Source organism: Lontra canadensis, unplaced genomic scaffold (assembly GCF_010015895.1).
Source record: "Lontra canadensis isolate GAN:19392208 unplaced genomic scaffold, GSC_riverotter_1.0 scaffold22, whole genome shotgun sequence".
In the NCBI taxonomy this organism is placed as follows: domain Eukaryota; kingdom Metazoa; phylum Chordata; class Mammalia; order Carnivora; family Mustelidae; genus Lontra; species Lontra canadensis.
Window position 1 is genome coordinate 11,641,985 of NW_022631016.1, and position 21,195 is coordinate 11,663,179.

At 46.9% G+C, this 21,195-nt stretch overlaps 1 protein-coding gene across 1 annotated transcript in view; it reads right to left on the reverse strand.

The window, feature by feature from the left end:
- ANKH (ANKH inorganic pyrophosphate transport regulator) overlaps positions 1-20,974 on the reverse strand; it is a 129,316-nt gene extending 108,342 nt beyond the window's left edge. Inside the window, exon 1 of the mRNA XM_032861888.1 lies at positions 20,500-20,974. Within this exon, the coding sequence (XP_032717779.1) occupies positions 20,500-20,595 (96 nt within the window). The 5' untranslated portion in view covers positions 20,596-20,974. The remainder of the gene's footprint in view (positions 1-20,499) is intronic.
- Positions 20,975-21,195: the final 221 nt, after the last annotated feature.

Below are 21,195 nucleotides of genomic sequence, written 5' to 3' on the forward strand. Positions count from 1 at the left end.
ATGTTCTGGAGACGCAAGGTAGAACACATGGAGATCCCAGAGCAACACATCTGTTCTACACAACCGTCCCCTATATTCAGCACACTCTGTTCCACTGTGGTTCCCTGCAGCACAGAAAAGAGCATCAGGGTCTGCGGGCATCTACACTGTGAGCAATTAGAACCTTCGCCAAAACTGCTGCCTGTACCTGGTCACTGCCTCGGCCTCAGCAACAGAAACCCCGTCGCCTGGGCTCTTCAGCTCCCTGACAGATGAATCACTGCGGCTCTCAGTTTTCTGTAACACACTAGACCTCCATGAATGGGAGCCCCTCCAGCAACTCTGGGGAAGGGGCAACCAAAATGGAAAAAAGAGCCCATCTGATAGCAGCGGAAGAGGCCTCAGAGCGGGAGCAGAGCGACAGGCCCCGGGCAGAAGACTGAGCCCAAGGAAGAAGCAGGCAGGAGGAAGCTCGGGAGGAAGGCGGGCTCTTACCTTGCTGCTGGGCCCCGAGAGCCCTCCGTCCCTTCCCCGACCTGTCCTGGTTCCTGGTCTCTGCATTGGGTAGGGAGGGACATAGGCCAGCACTGAAGGAGGACTAAGTAAAGAGGGGCAGTGAGGATGACCCACTGAGTTAATGCCGTCCCCACTCCCAAGTCCGACAGCCCAGGCAGCTCCTGCAGACACCGTGGGCACACGTCTCACACGCTCAGGTAGGTACAAACGCCATGTGCTTTAGACGTCCACCTGTGACCTTTTCTTCTTTTTTCTTTTTACTTTTGTTTATTTATTTAACTTAAGGTAGGGGATGGGCAGAGGGACAGGGGAAGAGAAAATCTCTAGCAGGCTACACACTCCCCAAAGCCAACGTGGGGCTCGATCTCAGGACCCCGAGGTCATGACCTGAGCCGGGATCAAGAATCGGAGGCTCAGCCTACTGAGCCACCCACAGGCTCCTAACTGTGACCCTCTCTTACGGGACTGGATCCTTTTCTCTTCCTCCTGTGAGCCCACAAAGCGGGATGAAGGGGAAGGAGAGAGTGTCCTGGCATCGTTGGCGGCCTTCTGTCCTGGAGCCAAGTCCACATTCACATCCCTCACAAGAGGGAACGCGTCTCTTGGCTGCAGAGCAGAGCGACTTTATTAGCTAGGCTACAGGCTTTGTCTCTCTCTGCCTCGTGCCTTCGCTGCCCTGAATTTGGGTATTAACATAAAGGCCTTTTTTATTTGTTCATATTCCCACGGTTGGCCGTCTTGGGACAACTGGGATGTCATACGTTTCTCTCTGTAGCCCATTCTTCCTGCGTACCACAAGCAAACAGGCTCACTGGTTCCCTAAACACACGATTATGTTCCAGGTGCCAAGTCTTGCCTACCTTCCTCCTGGCCTCAGGTGGTTCTAGCCACATAGGCACCATCTCGGGCCTTTTGCCCAGCTTCTCAGCCACCGGCTCAACAGCAGACTCCAAGTTAGATCCTGTAGCCTGAAGACAGACAAGTTCGGGGCTTTCCAAATGACAGCCTTGCAAAATGAAGGGCTCTGCATCCAAGGCTGTGCACTGCTCTTGGGGAGGTGGGAGGGCAGGAAACCAAACCACTCGGGGCACCCCCTCCCACCTGGGGAGCCTGGAGGAGCAAAATCAGGGTAGTGATGACTTCCATCCATGAGGGGAGTGAAAAGGAGGCCCCTCAAAGAGAATGCTTCTGCAGCCAGTAAGGAAGACAAAGATCACAGGAGGGGAAAAGGGCAGTTGGCGATTTTGAAATCAGATCTCCTAGGCCACCACTATTGAGTAAGCGAGTGCTGCGCATGAGGCTGCCCTGGAGGGGGTGCGGAAGGAGCCCTGTGATCCCTCCGCAAAGACAAGCAGCAAGTTCACAGCGCTGCTTGGGGAACAAAAAGGCGGGAATCAAGGAGGGTCTATCAAGGGCTTCATCTATCCTCCCGGGAAGCCCCTCTGCCCAGGGCCGATCCTTTCATTCCTGCTGGCCTTTGGCTGTGCACCGCACACCACCTGTGCGGGGCCGGCAGGGGAAGAGTCTATTTGGTGCCCACAGATAGGGACCCAGTCTTCCTGGCTATCGTGACATAAAGAGAGGTTTTCCGACTCAACATGGGAGGACCCTATGCCTTCCAGCAACCTCTGCTCATGATGAGACCCCAAGGAAAACGACAGTGGAAAAATCAATAAGGATTTTTAATTTCCTTTTCTAAGTTTTATATTCTGTTCCATGAAGAAGAAAGACTTTGAGTGTTATTATTGTGCCATTCTATGATAAAGCAGGAGTAATTACTAGGAACAAAATGATATTATAAGAAGAGGTAAGTTATAAATTATTCTAATGATCCACTGGGGGAAAATAGTGGTTCATCTCCCTTGACTTTACACCTCATTCCCCGGCCTTCCCCCCAAAATTCAAAAAGTAAGCAAATAAATAAAAATTCCTCAAAGGGGAGATAAAAGAAGAAAAATGCTTTTACGCCCAGGAGCTGCCCGCCCCTGGAAAAGAGCAACAACACAGGCATAAAAAGGCTATTTCTTCATTTTGGAAAACCACTATGCAGACTCTATGAGCCTGGAGTGCCTACAAGATTAATTGTACCATCCTCCCATCCAGGCCGGTTGTGGGCTTTAATGTCAAAGTCCTCTACCAGCTTTCTGACAACTCCATGCTCTACCTTCTAAGATCTGCCCCCACCCTTTTTTAAACTGAATGCCATCCCATTAAAAATAAAAAAAAAAAAGAGAAAAACTGGCTTATTTCAAACAATCTATAAATATTTTATACTTTCCTAAGGGAAGCCTCAAACGACACAAAACTATCAAAATGTTGCCACGGTTATGAAATTAATGATTTAATAAGCTCAAAAAGGAACTAACTACAAACAAGCACCCATCACAGTTCCGAGTTAAGGAGGACCAGGTTTTGGTTTACAATACAGTGCTGTGTTTTAGAAACACGCAACTCTCATTTCCAGGCTTCCCCCTCTGTACACTTGGTGCGGCAGGTGCGTCCCAAGTGCATATTCTTTTCCACCTTCTCATTTGGAGTTTGGAGAGGGAAAGTACTCTAGTTCTATTTTTAACTATGTTCTTTCATTTTGTGACCCGGTAAGTCATGTAACCCATTCAGAATCCCTAAAGCAAGGGACTTTCCCCTCCTACGATGTTAACCACACATAGATAGTTCATAAAGCTATTTATTAAAATAAATACAACCATTTGCACAGAAAATTATTACAGATGATTAGGTGATATATTCAGTGGAGGGAAGGAAGAGGAACTTAATAGTAATATTATTTGCTGTTAGATTAATATTACTTCAGTGTTACTTTCTGTTCGGGTCCCATGCTGGGACATGTAATTTAACATTGTCCCTGCTATGACATGAATATGGTGCATTATAAGCCTGTCGGTTTGGGGGCAGCTCATTCTCATGATAAGAAGTCCAGAGGCTATGGCTAACATGGTAAGTGCTTCTGGCCACTGTCACTCTGCACATCGGGATCTATCCAGGCTCCCCCAACCACAGTTGTGCAGGGTGAGGCATCTGTCCCACATGGAGAAGCACACTTGCCAATCAGACAAGACTGGCATCCTTTAAGAGATGCTTTAATGGTCATTTGGGTGTGTACCCCCAAGGAAGCCGGTCTTTGGCGCTTCCAGGGCTGAAGGTGAAGGCCATTAACCATCCAGCATCCTTCCCCACCTATGGGGTTAAGACCTCCTCACTGGGCAGAAACACCCCCCCACCGCCCCGCCACCCCGCAGTACTCAAATCACCCTGACTTCCTCCCTCAGGTGAAAACACTGCCCACAAAAGGGCATGCTTGGGCGTGTTTTCTTTCACCAGAAAATGCTTCTTATCGCAAACACAAGAATTGTTTCTCAGCGTAGCTGGCCTCACTGGAATCTACGCGAAGACCAGTCAGTGAACCAGAGGTTCAAGTCCATGCTGGGAGCTCCCTGCTTGACGTGGGGCCAGCTTCGCCACCCGAGAGGAGCGACCTTCCCCTCCGGGCGGAGAAGGGAGGCCGCTCCGGTAGCACCCTAACGGCGCTGCCCTGGTCCCGAGCTGAGCAGTGTGCCAGGCAGCGTGCTCAGGAGGAAGTGGGGTCAGTTTGCTGTCCTGCCACTTAGAGGGACAGACGTGCTCCAGCTGATAATAGACCTTCAGCTGATAAAGGACCTTGAGCTCATTGCCTGGGTTCTGCCTTATGGTTTCAAGCAATGGGTCGTTCACATCATCCATTTACTTCGCCCAAGCCCGTCTGCAGCTCCCCCTGCACTGAGTGCCGTGGGAAAGGGGGAGCCCTGCCTCGGGGCTTCGCGGTAAGGTGGGGACACAGATGTGGCACTGCCAAGATGCCAGGAGGAATGGGACACGGGAGCCCCAGGGCCTCCAGGAAGGGCAGACTGCAGCCACGGGTGAAAAGCTAGGGACACATCACTGCGGCCATCCAGGCAACCTAATCTGAAATTAATGAATGCTGGGAAGGGAAAAATTATCTTAAAAAAAAAAAAAAGACACCTGATTTATGAAAAGGTGCTGAAAAGCAGAGGAGGCTCCAATGTCTGCCAGAAGGTACAGCCAGTGAAAGCCTGGAGCCCACACCGAGGGTTTTTTTAACGTGATGATTAGATTTTAAGAAATAATACTCGGAAGCATAGACAAGGAGGGAGGGCCGCAAGGTTGGGGGGCACTCAGAGGCGGGCGGGGAGGATGGGATGAAAGCAGGCCGGTCATTTTGGCAAAGCGGAGCCCTATGGTATGAACGTTGAGGGAAGAACAGAGCCATGATGCGAGCCAGAACCCAGGGGGACTTGGGGCGGACTCTGTGTGACATGCGGCCCTGCTAAGCTCATGCTGGGACTCTGGCTCATGCTGAAAGGCAGCACCCCATGTTCACTAGGACAGAGTGGGCCCTCAGAGAGGGATGGAGAGGAGGCCAACAACACAGAGACCCAAGGAGCAGGGGACTGCCACTTCTCTGCTCTCTGGGCCCATTCTCTGTAATTCCAACCTTGGACTCCATCCTCCTCGGGGCTCAACAGGACCCAGGGCTAAAAAGGAAGGTGGAGCTCAGCTCCAAGAGGGAAACGAGGGTGGCTGGGGCTAGTGGGCTCTACGGCCAAGCACGGCCTCTCCAGACATGCAGAGGCTGTTGGTAGTGGCCTCCTTTCTCCTTCCAGGAGGGGGACCCTACGTGCCTCTGGGTTGTGGACCAACTATCACATTTAATGAGAACATATTTTATAAGCTGTGAAGTCCTCTGCAAAACTGAAGTGTGTACCAGGCAAGAGGCAAGGCAATGTTCATTTTGTTGCCTCCTGAAATAAGGTTATTTACTTCTGTTGAACTAAAAAGATAAAAAAATGGGGTAAGTATCTGGCTCTCCACGTAGTCTAAGGCATTTGATTTGTCTTACATTGGAGATAACATGGGCTGATTCTCAAAATGAAAAAAAAAAAAAAGTCTGGATATAATATATAACTAGAGATATTCCTTTTACAATAGTGACACGGTCCAATTACAGAAAATATTTTCACTTCCCCAAATTCTCATCTATATGCTGAGCTTCCTAGTGACTTGAGGGTCTCTTCCTAGGAAATGCTGTTTTTGCACTATTTGTTGAGAAGATGTCCATGGAATGCAAGCACAGGGAAGCCTAAATCCATAGGCACGGGTAGGTGTTAGAAAATTTTACTCACTAGAAAACACAGCAAGTTATTGTAATCACAGTTGATGAGCCACAGGCACCCAGAAGATGCTTTTATTTTATTTTCTTATTTACTTTAATTACTGATATATAATTGATGTACATTTTATTAGTTTCATGGGAAATGCAGGGATTTGACGTTGGTATACACTGTGAACCGATCACCACAGGCTGGCTACCATCTGTCCCTGGACAGTTCATTATATGGTACTGACTCTATCTCCCATGTTTTGATTTTAAGTTAACCCGACATCCATGGCGGGTGGCGCCCACATCCCCCTCTCCCAGCTATGACCTTTCTTACATTGTTATCAAACCAACTGAACTTCAAGTTAATTAAGACAAATGCCGTTTTTCAACATTACCACTTACCCCCATTCTGACTATTCTAACAGCATGGTTTTCTACTAGTCCTCACCGCAGATGTATAATATTTTAATAACATTAAGAGTTAAATAACTTTGGGGAAATGGCCCAGAAACCTAGCCACAATTTAGAATAGTTCTATAGCAAAATGTATTCTATGCCTTTCGTGAATTATAAGCAGACTATAAGCTGTAGACAATACCAAAAAACAGACAAACAAACATAAAGCTGCAACCAGAACCCCTCTAAGGTTAGTCCACTCCCTACTGTTTACCCAGCAAACAATTAATATACAGAAAGAGCAAACTAGGGAGCCTCATCCCACTGCATTCCAGATGGCTTCTCTCCGCGGTCACCAGGCACCTGGTGCGAATGTGATCTTACCCTGAGCAAGCACCGTGGTGATGCAGATAAATTTCCTCCCCCCACAGCCCTCATGTATTCCAATGTCAAATATTCAGAAATGCTGTTGAATATTCACCCCCACTATTTCATTAAGACACATGGCTGGGAAGCGACCACATCATAATAAAGCATTTTTTACATGTTGAGAGAAAAACAAATATTCATAGCACTTGCATTTAGGTTAAAAATGCAAACAGCGCTCACTTATAAAGAATATAACTAAGTTGTCCCAAGAAGAGAAAGAGAAGGAGGGAAGAAAAAAGGGAGACAAAAGGAGAGGAAGGAAGGGAGAAAGAGAGCTACACACAGAGACAGAAAGCAGAAAGAAGGCTATACAGACACAAAATATTTTTGTAGCTCCCGCCGTGACCCATACTTTGTATTGTCTCTCAGGCAAGCGATTTCAAACATTTCACTCGACTTATTAACAAATGGACATGACTGAGAAATGAAACTTGTTCTCTTCACTCCAGACCAGCTCTTGCAGAGTTCTGTGGGTCCTCACGCGGCGGCCCTCTCCCACCCTCGCTCGTCGGTGGCCATGTCCATTGGATTCTAGAAGGGGTTTCCTTTAGGTTCTCCCTCCCTGCCCCAGGACTGCTGTAGGCCACCTACCTCTCTGGTGGTTTCCTTGCCACTGGTCCCGCCTCCCTCTAAATCACTAGCCCTGCTAAAAAGAAATTATCTTTCAAATATGCAAATCCAAGCACACCACACCCCTACTAGGAACTCTTCAGAGCTTCCCACCGCTCTTACCAGCGAGGCCCAACTGGCTTGTTGTTGGTCTGGATTCTGCTCATACTACCGTCCTGCCCCTGCAGCCTCCTGGTCTGGTTCCCTGTTCAAGTCACAGGGAGCATCTGTCTTTCCTCACCCAGAATTCCCTTGCTTTTCAGAATAGGGACACACTATCCTCTTTGGGTCTCGGGTCCATCAGAAAACTTCCTTGACCCTTAAAGGCCAAGGTTCCTCTTATAAGATCCTAGAGGAGATCATCCCGGAGGAGAGCAATTCTGTAGAGAGAGCCTGCCTGTCTGCTTGTCCTACAGGGTAAGTGCTGTGCAGCCAAAGATTGCATCCATCCTTTCTCTTTTTCTGTCCTTAGTGACTAGCACTGTGCCTGGGACGTAGTGGGTATCCCGAGAAACATTTATTGAATGAACACATTCATGAACACTCTTGACCTCTGCGTTCCATAGTCCTCAATATTTAATAAGGAAACAGTACCGTACAGTAAGCACCTGGAGAAACAGGTTACAAACTTTCGGCTCATGAACTACCCATCACACTTTAGCTTAGTAAACACCTTGGTGGGCCACTGCCATAACTGTCAACTGAACTGAGAAAGGCCTGGTCCCAGTTGCAGGTGTGAATTAGAGAAGGGGTTCAATGGGATATCCAGCCACCCTCCTCCAAGTCTGTGACAAACAGCAGCCTGTAATTCAAAGTATGTGTAACCTATCATTTCAAAAAGCACATTATCTAAATCCCAGTAATTCGACTTAAAAAAAAAAAAAACTGCTGAGAAAATCCAGCATTAAGTGTCTTTTCCACAAAGTGGGAAAACAACAACAACAATGATGACAACATTGCTGGCACACATGCTGTAAAATCCAAGTGTTTCTAGCATCTGCCTTCAGCATGCTTCTGCCTGCCTGAACCCAGCTGGCTCTGGGTTAAGAAATTCCCCTACTGCAAGTCACTGAATCGGTATCAGGAAAAGTCAGCTAGTCAAGGCTGTAAAAATAAACATCTGTAGCAGCAGCATACCGGGCTCAAAGTCTTAGTTAGCAATGCTCCCTCACACACCTGAAGCGCTACATACTTCTCAAAGCACTTTTGTGTCCAGTCTCTGTTTGGCCTACATCTCCGAAAGAAGGTATGCAAACCCTTTCTCCCTGTTTGACGACTGGGAAGGCTGACGCCCACAGAGGTCGAGGTTTTTGCTCTAGGTCATACAGCCGGTGGGTACAGGGATAGAGGTCAAATCCAGGGGTCCTGTCAGGAGTGGGGGTCCCTCCTCTCAGCCTTGCTGAGGTCGGCTTGTGGCACTGTTAGAAACGGCCGTGTGCAGACTGAGTACGGAGGAAATGAGGAGAAAGAGGAACTCAGTGGACCTCTGCACAAGTGGGAGCCATTTCCCACTTCTTTCTCTGCTCTCCAAGGTAGACTTGCAATAGCCTGGAGACTAGGTTAAATAGGGGAAGCCAAAGTCAGGGTGGTGGGAAAGAGAGAACACTTTCTCTTCTGGTTCATCTAAATATCACTTGCCCTGCATTTCCCTAGAACGCGGTGGACATAAATATTCTCCTCTGAGACTGTAAGCGGGAGCTGGCAGGCCCAGGGCTGCTCCCCTGGGGGCTGAATGACAAAGGGCACAGCTCTTCATTCAATCCATTCATGTCTGAAGTGGGAAGGTGACCCCCCATGGTGCATGCCTGGTGCCTGAAGGCAGGGCCTGGCACCTAGAAAGGTAACCTTTTTCTCCTCTCCCAGGTGTTCTCCTGGGAAGTTTCAGGAAGCACACTGCTTGAGCATCACTGGACGCACCCAAAAAGCACTTTTTGGGGTGCCTCGGTGGCTCAGTCGGTTAAGTGTCTGACTCTTGATGTTGGCTCAGGTCATGATCTCAGGGGTGTGGGATTAAGTCCCACTTTGGGGCTTCCTGCTTAGAACAGAGTGTCCTTGAGACTCTCTGTCTCCTTCTCCTTCTGCCCCTCCCCCCATGTATACTCTCTCTTTCTCTCTCTCTCAAATAAATAAATCTTAAAAAAAAAAAAAAAAAGCACTTCTCTCTACCTGGAAAGCTGCTGGAACAGGTATTTCCCCAAACGTACACAAGTAAAGCTGACACAATCCTTTTCCTCTCTGCACTTCTGTCTAACCCCCTGCAGAGCAGGGATTTGGTCCAAAACCTGCCCACTGTCAGGAATGAAAGTCCTGAACAGTTCAAAAGTGTTGCATCGTGAAAAACTGATCTGGCAGCATTAAACAAAATGCTTTTAATAAAAGAAATCATCTGAAGGAGCGGGCACCACATGGCTTCGTGAGAACTCGAGTGGAGGCTCCTGGTAGTGGGAGTCACTGGGCCCTGAGATAGCATCTAGGCAGGGGCTGCCCGCCACAGGCCAGGGCGCCAGACACATTCATGCGTGGCACCTGCCGGGGCAAACCAGAACCTTCTGCAGAAGTGTGGTATGCCACGCAGCAGAAGCGTGGTGTGCCACGCAGTAGAAGCCTGGAAAGGAGGGCACACACACGAGAGTATTTCTAGTATTAATGCGAGGAAATAATTCGACGTGTGCACAGATTCCTGTACCAGAAAAAGTTGCCAACCATGATTCATAATAGAACGAAAAGAACCAACTTGAACATTGGACCCCAAGGGAACACATTACGGCGGATCTCTGTGAGAGAACGCGAGGAAGCTATTAATCATCACGTGTTAGATGAATACTTAACGGGAAACTGCCTATGATATAAAAAGGAAAGAGGTGGCGCGCCTGGGTGGCTTAGTGGGTTAAAAGCCTCTGCCTTCGGCTCAGGTCATGATCTCAGGGTCCTGGGATCAAGTCCCACATCAGGCTCTCTGCTCAGCAGGGAGCCTGCTTCCCTTCCTCTCTCTCTGCCTGCCTCTCTGCCTGCTTGTGATCTGTCAAATAAATAAATAAAATTAAAAAAAAAAAAAGGAAAGAGGTTACAATTTTGTCTTAAAATACGTGCCCCCCCGCAAAAGGAGGCGGGAAGAACATGGGGTCTAATAAGCTACAGCCATTACCTCTGGCTGCTGGGTTTGCACAGGATTCTTAGTTTCTTCAAAAATTTATTGATTTTCCTCCCCTCTAGAGTGAAAATGAATATTATAACTAGAAGAAAATTAATACATTTTTTTTTGGAGAAGACAAATCCTCTTTGAAAGTCACAGGCTTTCCCAGCAGCTTTTGAGGTTAATTAAAACTTTTTTTTATTTTGATAAAATAGAACATAAAAAGTATCATTTTTACCATTTTTAGGTATACACTCTAGGGGCATTAAGTACATTCACATTACTGTGCAACCTTCGCCAGGGTCCATTCCCAGGGTCCATCGCCATCTGTCATCCCAAACTGAAACCATACCTATTAAACACTAACTCTCCCCCCGCCCCAAACCCTGGCCACCACTATACCACTTTCCATTCTAGGCACCTCACGTAAATGGAATCGGACCCTAGTTGTCCTTTTGTGTCTGGCTTCTTTCATGTCTTAGCGTGTCTTCAAGGCTCCCCTATGTGCTGGTATACATCACGATTCAATCCCTTCCTAAGGCTGAGGAATAATCCACTGTATGTGGCTACTACATTTTGTTCCATGATGTTAGCTTTTAAATCAGACTTTAATGTTTATCATGCCTGAACATCAGAAGGATCAGCGTTCCTATAATTGAAGGATGTTTACCATCAGAAGAATTAAGAACACCGGACGGTACAAGGAAACAAGTTATTTGATTCAGAGAGCCAAATTCTCCACCTAGGTAGAACCCACTAAAATCTAGGTATCAAGCCAAAGTTTGCAAGAAGGGCGGACACCAGGTGCCACACACTTGAGGAACGCTTAGTGGTCCCCAACTCAGTTGTCTGGGACCAAAGGCATGTGTGTCACTTTGTGTAAGTAATTAAAAAGGCCTGCTACAGCAGTCAGGATGGCGCTTGCCTCTGGGGGACCAGGGAATCTTCTGGGCCAAGGGAAATGCTCCCTATCTTGGTCAGGGTGTGGGCCACACTGATACGCATTTGTCACTTGTCAAAACTCATGGACCTGTACATTTCACGGAAATGAAGACCTGTACATTTCACTGTATATAATTTACTGTATATAAATTATACCTCGATTTTTTTTTAAAAAGGAATGAAAAACAGGCTTGCCAGGACCCCTGGCAAGAAGTCACATTAGCCCTAAAGAAATTGAGTAAATGAGAGTTCTAGAGACACAAATGTGGTTCTGCAGCTCACCCTGTTGCTTTTCTGCCTGTCTGCCTCGGGCGCTTTGCTGGGTCACCGCTGTCCCTGTGAGTGAGCGCGAGCTCCTTCCTCTTCGCCGCTGAAACACTGGTTTGCTTCAGGGAAGTCTGGTAAACACATGGGGGACTATCTGCCCAGGCCAGGGAAGCTGCCCTAATTTGGTACACAGCCCCATAGGTGTGCAGCTCGGGTGGCGTCATACCTGAAGGCATGTCCCTTTGCGTGGGAGGAGAAAGCAGACACATCCTGACGACCTGGCAGGCTCCAGGTGACACAAGGTTGCAGCTGAAGAGGGAGGGGATAAGCACCGTGACCCATTTTCAAGAGAAACAAGGGCTCCAAGAGTGCACCGGGGAACCACATTCAAATGTGAGCTCTGGGGCCGAGAAGATGCATTTTGACTCCCTCATTTCAGAGCCGGCTGACTGCCAGGGGCCTTTCTGGTTGCTTCTCCACTGTGCTCAGCTAGACTCACGAAGAGGTGAAAGTTGCCTCTTTCTCATTAAGTATGGTTATTTGTTACTCTCGGCCCTGTCTGTCTTTATAAAATGTCAAATTCAGGCCACACAGGGTGGGAGGCCGCCTTGTCCCAGCCACAGAGTATTTCCTGCCAGGCCATTTAAAAGCACTCGGATGTCAGACAACTTTTTCTTTTTTTCAATCTGCTGCTCTAGATTCTCCACACTGCTACTCCTTGCTATTAAAATGCACAGCCCAGTGGCCAGCAGATCTCCGGATTGTTTATGGCACAGCGGCATTCGGGAGCATACAAAGTTCTTATCGTCTTCAAGGCAGCTCTGAAAACAGAACGGGCCCATGGAAGCCAGATGGTAAATTGGAAAAGAGCAGTCAGAGGCTGAGCTACTTCCCCAGACTTAATGTTATATTTTTAAGAAACTGAGCAGGGATTCTGAAAAGCTTCTCGACGTGGACTCATTATCACTTATTTAGGACATAAACCTGAAGCAACCTGCTCTCAGGGCCGTAAATGCTGAACCTTGAAGCTTCTGGACCCAAACCAGTCCTCTTTGGGTCTCTCACAAAATAAGCTACCTTTACTTCTCATATCCTAGGAAATCACAGCCACGAGGCCAGCTGCGGGCCCTTCCCCTCCTTGGCTCCCCTGGCTCCCCAGGTAAAGTCTCATTAACCTGCCCACAGACATTCTGCCATTCAGAAACTTCATTCCCCCTTATGTGCCGGGGGCCTCAGCCTCTCCTTTCCAGTCACTTTGTAACTGCTTATCCAAGGATTCCCACTTGCTCTCAATTTCCTCCCAGCCTCGAGTCGGAGTCGGAGTCAGAGTCAGAGTCGGAGGGCCCCTGCCAGCCGTGGTCTCCAACCAGGCAGAGGAGCAGGAAGTGTGCTGGTGAGCCTGCGTTCCTAGGTGGGCACAGGGGCCTTGGGCCTCCCTGTGCTCCCGGATAAGGAGCCATACACAGCCCCTCCTCCACCCTGAGGCTGGGGACAGTGTCTCCGCACGTCAGGAAGCAGGCTGTGCGACTGCCCTGTCTGACAGAAAGGCAATCCTCTACCACTGCCAAAGGTGCTGAACTCTTTGACAGCCCGGCCCATCTAAAGATATCAAAATACCATAAAAAATGCAAAACCCAGCAAGGACCTGTGAGCTAACTTACACCAAAAGATACTCTCCCAACTAAAAACGAACCTTGTCCGTCTGTCCTGGGACCCCAGGACATTTCCTGAACCAGATGTGCAGGCGGTTTCTGATAACTCCTTGTCTGGGGAGAAATTACCCCCTGGGCCCTGACAAATAATCGAGTTGTCTCCCCTCCCAGGATGGACTTTGAAAACGATCGCATAGGAGCAGCAGAGAGCAGTGATGCAGAGGTCTGGTAGCTGACCAAGATAGCTGACCTCTTTGTCATTTTAAGCTCCTTGGTCCTAGGCACCCTGAGTGTTATCTGGTTGGAACAGCAGCTGAATGATCTCCAACTATGGAAATCACAAGACAAAACAAACAAGAATCCCCGAGTCTATATGGCTTGCTGTGAAGTCTGCCAATTTACCTCTACTGTGACTCTGTGTTCACCTTTGCAGATGGAGTGCTTCCCACGTCGGTGACAAGGGCATCTGGAGAAGGGGAGGAAGGGGGTGGCCCCAGCCAGAAGACAACTATCTCAGAACAGCTGGCACAGCCTTACCGATTTCTGGGGTGTGTGATCATAAATGGCCCTGTGCAATTACACACACTGACGCATCGGTGTCCCTCCATTTACAAAAGTGGTTCACGTGTGTTTTCTTTGCCAGGATCTAAGCAGCAAGTGCAGGGCCACATCAAAGACGGCAACGCTTCCCTTGTTCAAAGGTCACTGGCTTAACACTGACTCTAGAATGCCTCCAGAACCCACACAAAATCAGCACAGGGCGGGAAAGCAAGTGTCATAAAGGGTATGTGCTTTTTCCCAAAGGAGGCCTCCAAAATGATTTATTCTTCATGTTTCATGAAAATCTCGCTAAATGTCAGTTTCTTAGGCCCAGCGCAGATCCGAAGCAAGAAATTAAAAGGTACACATCATGTATTAGCTATTTTTATTATTTCATTATGTTGTTGTCTTGGTTAGAGCCAAAATCTTCAACTATTTTGACTATCACCTGTCAGCAGCTACCCCTGACGGCCCAGCACAACAGGTATCTATAAGACATCAAAAAATATTTCATGACATCCTGAGTACCGTATTTATCTAATAAGGTAGACAGATGTGTGATACGTATTTCCAGCAATGATAACTTTCATACTAAAGAAAGAAAAAGAAAACTAATGATTTACATTTTAAGGGATAAGCTTCAATTATCAAAAAAAAAAAAAAAATGCACTCATGTAGGCAGCTCACATCCAAATAATGCTGCAGAAAAACAGGGTTTTCCTTATTTTTATTGCATCGCCACAGCAACTCACAGACTTACAGGTGAGAAAAAAATACCAGATTGACTTTTCTAAAATGTAAGCATCAGCCAAGTCACTCTGGTATGAGTTTCACAAGGTTTCTTTACTCCAACTCACCTAGGACATTAAAGAAGAATGTGTGGCATCTCTCATCCTCCCATCCCAACATAACCTGCCCCACATCAGACCAGGGAGAGTAAGGAGACTCGGAGACCACATTACTGAGCCCTAACACACACTGGGCTCATCACAGCTGAGAAGGGAAATGGTACCATGAACTGTGTTACTCGGGACTCACTGCTTTCAAAGAATGTGATGGATCCCTAGAAAGAGATTTAGATACTGTCTTGATATTTGAAGATGTTGATTATGTTTTGAAGGATATGCTTGGGAAGAAGGATTCTGACAAAGTAGTAGTTAGGCTAGTCATCAAACCAGTCAAGAAATAAAGAAATGGAGAAACCTGCTGCAGGATTAAGCCTCTGTGGTCTAGAAGTAATCCACTTACCTAAGTGCATGGAAGGAAAGGGATTTTAAATGTAGATTCACTTCCAGAGAGAACTGGGAAACACCAAGGAGGACAGAGTATCAGTTGGCTAAGGCGGTCAACGGTGTCCTTGACTAAATATGGACTGCCAGGGAAGAGTGACCTCATTTTCTATGTATGATCCAGAAACTGAAATAGGTACCCAATTACGTCAGGCATAAAGCCCAAGGCAGTCAGAAAAACACGTTATCTACTTATTACACAAAGATGCTCACTGAAACTTTATACGGCAGGAAACAAGAAACCTCAGCATTTAAACAAATTGGGGAAGAAGCAGTTGAAGGGGATTAGGAAGTACAGACTTCCAGTTAGAGAATAAATAAGTCATGGAGATAGAAAGCACAGCCTAGGAAATATAGTCAATAACATTGTAATAACCTTCTACGGTAACGAATGGTGACTACATTCGTCACGGTGAGCACTGTGTAAGGTACAGAATTGTCAGATCACTACATTGTACATGTGAAACTAATATAAGATTGTATGTCAACAGTTCTTCAATAATAAAAAGTAATAAAAAATAAACAAACACCATTGCAAAAAAAGTAGGTACTCGATAAGTAATAAAAGAACAAACAAAAAAATAAACAATAGGGAAACATACACAGCAAAGGGAATTACAGCATGCTTGTATAATCAAATACTATGCTGCTATTTAAAAGCATACTTAAATACTTGTAAGTGATATGGGAAAAATGCCTCTGGGTTCTGCGAAACATACACATATCACAATTATGATGAAAAAAATTTGGCAGGAGATACTCAAAATGTTAAAGGAGTTCTTTTCTTTAGAGTGGAGTCAGAGGTATTTTTACTTTTTCCCTCCATTTTGAAATACTTAACCAAACTTTCGACAGTTAGCATTTAGTGTTTTTATAATAAGAAAACAATGAATGGCATTTTGAAATCTATTCTATTAACATAGAATAGACAGAAGGGAAAAAAATCCCTCCCTCCCCCACGGTTGCTTGGAAACTTGGCTTGAGATTGCCATTTCTGTCTCTAGGTACTTTGCAAAGTGGAACATACAATGGGCAGTTTTATTATTACTTAAGGCAAGCTCTGCCCGGGGGGTCTCTTCCTTCACTTACAGATCTCGGATAAAGAGTCCCTTCCCAGCAGTGGCCAATGTCAGACACACACCCTTTTTCATTCTTTTACCTCCTGGTCTGGAGAGGGTGGGGGGATGTATTTCCCTACTTAGTAGACAAAAAAGATATTTATTAAACTATTTTTCCTGGGCCTTTCTCTTTTTCCATTTTGTGGTATTAGTAATTTGAGACCCTTATATTGTGAAAGCCTAATGCTAGGTTCCCTAAGTTAGAAAGGACTTAACGTTCCCTTCATGCAACTTACTCTACAATTCTAACAATCCATATACAAAGCTCTTCATTCACACATAAAAACTTTGGGTCTTTGAATTATTATGAATTATCATACTGGACCCAACCAGATTCAGTGAATCATCTAGGGCAATCAGAAATACCCACAGTTATCATCTTGGTGTGGCAGAGAGAATTACCAGACACTGGGCAGAACACATTTCTTCTCAAGTTTAGAGAACAATTTCAAACTTCTTTACTCCTTTGAAGTCTTCATAATGAAGTTGTATTTAACATTTTAGGTGCCATTAAGTACCCTGAAATAAAGTTCACTGATTTATTCTACATAATTTGGTGAACTTGGCTTTTAAGGAATTCAGGGACTTTGTACCAAGTTTAGTTTTAAATAGAAATAAAAGTCCTTTGAACATGGTGACAACAGGGACATGTGCAAATACTTTTAAAAAATACATTGTTCAAAATCTATCTTAGCAATCTGCAGTGCTCTAGTGATAAAGACTAAATAATTTCTAAATAATTTTATTGTGAAGTATCCGCTGCTTCTTATCTTCCTCCCTTCTAACCAAAGGCAAAATAAGATACACTGTTGATTTATCAATATGAATTATCTGTATAGTTTGGTTCTTCTCCTGTGAACCTCTTGGTCACAATCCCTTCGTTCCTCAGAACTCTTTTTATGAATGTCTTACACCATGAAATTCAAAATTTGACTGCTAAGGTTAAGTTTAAGCCCAGGCTGGGAACCAGAAAAGCCAGAAACTTATTCCTAAATTTCTAACAACTCCTGGGCAGATTTCAGCAGCGGGGGGCCTGACTGGAGGAGGTGGGGAGCAGGAAGGCCAAGGGCCAGGCAGATGTGGGCTCGAGTCTTGGCTCCTCCCCATAATACCTGCGTGATCTTGGACAAGTGACTCTACTTGCCCCAAACCTCTCAGTCTTTCCACACTTTGTAACATGTGCTAGAAGCACATACCAACTAGTCAGTTAATGGAAACAACTAATAGTTTTGATTTTCAATCTGTAAAAATTAGAGATAAAATGATAATTCTAGATATTATAAAGTGTACTAAGCACCCACAGGGTTCTACAAACACGATTTTACTTTCTGCGATAATGGACTGATTCTCATTGTTTCCTAGGGTGTTTTCGTTTACTATTAAAAAGCAGGTTATTCTAGATCAAGCAGCTTTTCTCCCCCATGTAGGACGCACCCCTCCCTTGCAACCCCCCAAAATTACTGCCACCACCAAAATTTAAAATGTGATAACAGGTTTTGCTAACCTTGTTAGAACACTCCATAATATTTGGGTTTCCTCCCTGACTGAGCCATAAAATTATAGGGAAATCTATCTACAACTGAATGTTCATACATCAGGAGGCTTTGGATGAATCACTGCAGGCTTCTTCCTAGCCAGCCCCTCCCCCACACGCACTGACAGCTCTGAGATAATTTATGAATATGTAATACCTTTACACCATCGCATATGTGCTGTTTATTCAAATTTCAGTGGAATCCTGCATATAGCTGGATTTCCATTTTAAAAATTCTATCCACATTTTGTTTACAGAAACAGCAAACTGAGACTTTTATAACCATAAAAAAATCCCCTCATCTTATATTATCTTTTGTTCTTGACAAGTCAGAGACTTAACAGCTAATGAGATGTTTTATTTTTTTAATTTTGTATTTCTTGTTCATCTCTAGGACATGTGACCTTTGACCCCTGTACTCCTCTGTTACCCCTCTACTGGAAGATGAGTCAATTTTTGAAATATGAAGTCTTATTCACTCAAGGCAAGGTGTAACACACCTGCACACTCTAAGAGAATGGTAGAGATCTACATGCATCCATATGTCTAGAACATGATTAAAAACCCACATCAGGAGCAAAGTATTTTCTGAAGTCTAAAGCAGACCACTTTTGCAGATAGGTTCATTTTCCTCCTCTCTGTTGTGTTTTAAAGCGGCTGGGGTAAAATGCACTTCTATTCTTACCCACAGGTTACTGGGTCACTCTTCAATTCCTACAGTTAATTCTCCTTCAGCTTAAGAAAATGTAAGTTCTGTTCCTCTACCCTTGTACAATTTTGCAAAACAATTATCATCTGATACCAGACGGCAAAAGAAGGTTTTTGGAAACCTATCAGTCCCTTCCCCCCTAACTACTCTGACAGACTATCTCCACCACCAGGCAGCCTGTAACCTCATAAACACACCGGCACTTAAGGGATAAGGGCCTCAGACAACACTTGCTGATAAAACATTTGTGCAAAGAGACAACTCTTCCAGTACTTTATGTACGTCGGCTTTGATAATCAGGTTAGCAACATTTTAAGGATGCGTCTGCATTATTAGACCCACTAAGATAAACCGAATGTGTGACTGTTTTTTATGTCTAGTCTCCCTTTTGGGACCTCAGGAGATCTTTTCCCTTACACTAAAATCAAATGCTTAGTTATATCTGCCTGGTACTAAATCAAGGCAAATGCGAGGCAATAGTATGGTATGTTTCAGGTCATTTAATTACAACAAAGAATACTCTCACCTCCACCAGTTTTCCCATATAATTTTCTTTCTCTTATTCCCTCCCTCTCTCGCTCTCACGTACGCGCTCACTGTCTCTGTTTCTCTCTCTCTCTCTCTCTCTCTCTCTCTCACACACACACACTATAACAGCTCAGGGAGAAGGGATCAGGTGAGCAGCCCCGGCTTTCTGATCTTTGGGATGGCTCCAAGAAAATAAGCCTTAAATAGTAGAAGGTGCAGGTGAGCTTACAGCATTGGACTCATCTAAAATGTGCAGGGCAGTGTAGTAAATTCAGTCCTAGAACCTTTCCACAGATTATACAAAGGACCCGAAGTCCCCAGTGCTATGAGAGAAGAGAAGGTGGGCAGAAAGGAGGCGGAGCAGCAGAGATGCCCTGGGGACACCCTAGTGAGCAAAGCGGCAACAGAAAAAATATAATAGTTCAGCGGAGGAAATTAGTTTGCTTACCAGGCAAAGGTCTCTAGACACTATACCATTTTGTGAACACTTCTGGGCCAGAAAATTTGACGTACACGTAGCTTACAATGGGGGCTAAGCATTAGTGAGCTTACAGAGTTGAATCAAGCAAAAGTTCTGAGTACAGAGAGACAAATCCAAGCAGATACTCATCAGAGGGAGCAGTCAAACAGACCCCCTTCTGAAAGGGGGTATTTTAAAAAACAAAAAGTGCACCAACACAGGTGCATTTTTTTATACATATATTCCTTGAAGTCTCTCCACTTAAAGTCAAAGAAATAAGATAGTACAATACCGGGAGTGAGGCTCATCACTCGCTGGGGCCAGTCCCCACACCTGCCTCCTTGACAGGAGGCAAGCCACTGCCTCCCACCCCCATCCTCTCCCTGGCCTTCAAACGCAGCTGCATCCCGCTGGAGGCTCTGCGAAAAAGGTTCCCACAGGCAAAGTGCAGAGTACCAGTGCCCCACTGCTGGGAGAGTCTGCAGCGCTGGGGATTTGCAATGACGCCACATGGAGAGAAATGGGGGCGGGGGGGGGGGGGACATGAAAAAGAAACAAGGACAAGAAGGCAACAAACAAAAATGCACTCCCCTGCTTTAGTGGTCCAAAAGGAAAAAAAAGGTGGGGGGGGGAGAAACCCCAAATTAGAGATGGTCAACGGTTAGCTTATCAGGACACATTTGGGTACCCTTAATCCATACCTGGGCAAAAAAAAAAAAAAAAAAATTAGAAGTACCTGAGAAATGAACTTGCACACGTTCTAATACAAAATCTCCCCATCATCGCCATCACCATCACCACCAACACCGCGTAAATAAAAACCAAGCACTTGAGCTATTAGCAACTACATTCTACTTACAGACCTGACGTTTACATAACAACAAATTACATAATACTCCTGCTGTGCACTAAAAACCCTTCTATAGGTGAAGCTCTAAACCCTCTGGTCTTTTAACATTTTCCAGAGAGAGCTGGAAAAGTCTGCTGAATAACTGGGGGGGAGGGGGAGATGGAGTGCTGGAAAAGTCATCCTTGACAAGCTGCAAGCCCAACCAAATGTTCCCGGATAAAAAGGGACTCGGAGCAGGTGACTCCCCGCTGCTTTCATCCCCTGGCGCCCGGGTGTCTAAGGCCAAGGCAGAGCGAGCCCGGCGCGGGGCGCAGGGCTCGGGGTTCAGGGCGGAACTGCCCGGGCCGGGCGAGGGGCGCGGCCGGGGCTTACCTGCTCCCCGAAGTCGATGGCTATGTTGGTGATGCCCAGGGGCACCAGGAACCGGATCAGGGGCCAGTAGTGCGTGAGCGCCGGGAATTTCACCATAGTCCCCGTCGTGGGCTGACCCCACACACATCTGCCGCCGGGAGGGGACTCTGCCGGGAGGCGCGGGGCGAGTGGGCCGAGCGGGGGCGCGGGCGGACGGAGGCCGGGTCCGGCGGGGCCTCGGGGCGGCGGCGGCGGCTCCTCCTCGCGGCTGCGGCGCCCTCTCCAAGCGCGGCTGCTCTAGCAGGAGATCCGCAAGCTCAAGTCCATCCCTGCTGCCCTCCCACACAACAAAGATCTGCCGGGAAAAAAAAGAGGAGGGACAGCGGCGGCGGCGGCGGCAGCAGAAGGTTCTGCTGACAGCGGCTCCATTATAAGCGCTCTGGGGCCCGGAAATAAATAAATAACCGCGCGCACGAGGCGCCGCCGCCGCCGCCGCCGCCGTGCGGAGGAAATCAGGGGCGGGCGCGGAGGCGCGGACACCGCCGGCGGCCCCGGGGGCTGGCGGGCGGGCGGCGGGCTGGGGAGGGGCCGGGCCGGCCCGGCGGGCGGCGCCCTCCTTTCCTCCGCCGCCGCCTGCGCTCGGCGCGGCCGCGGGGGGCGCTGCGTACGCACAGGCCGCGGGGCCGCCGCCGCCTCCGCGGCTCCCGAGGCCGCGCG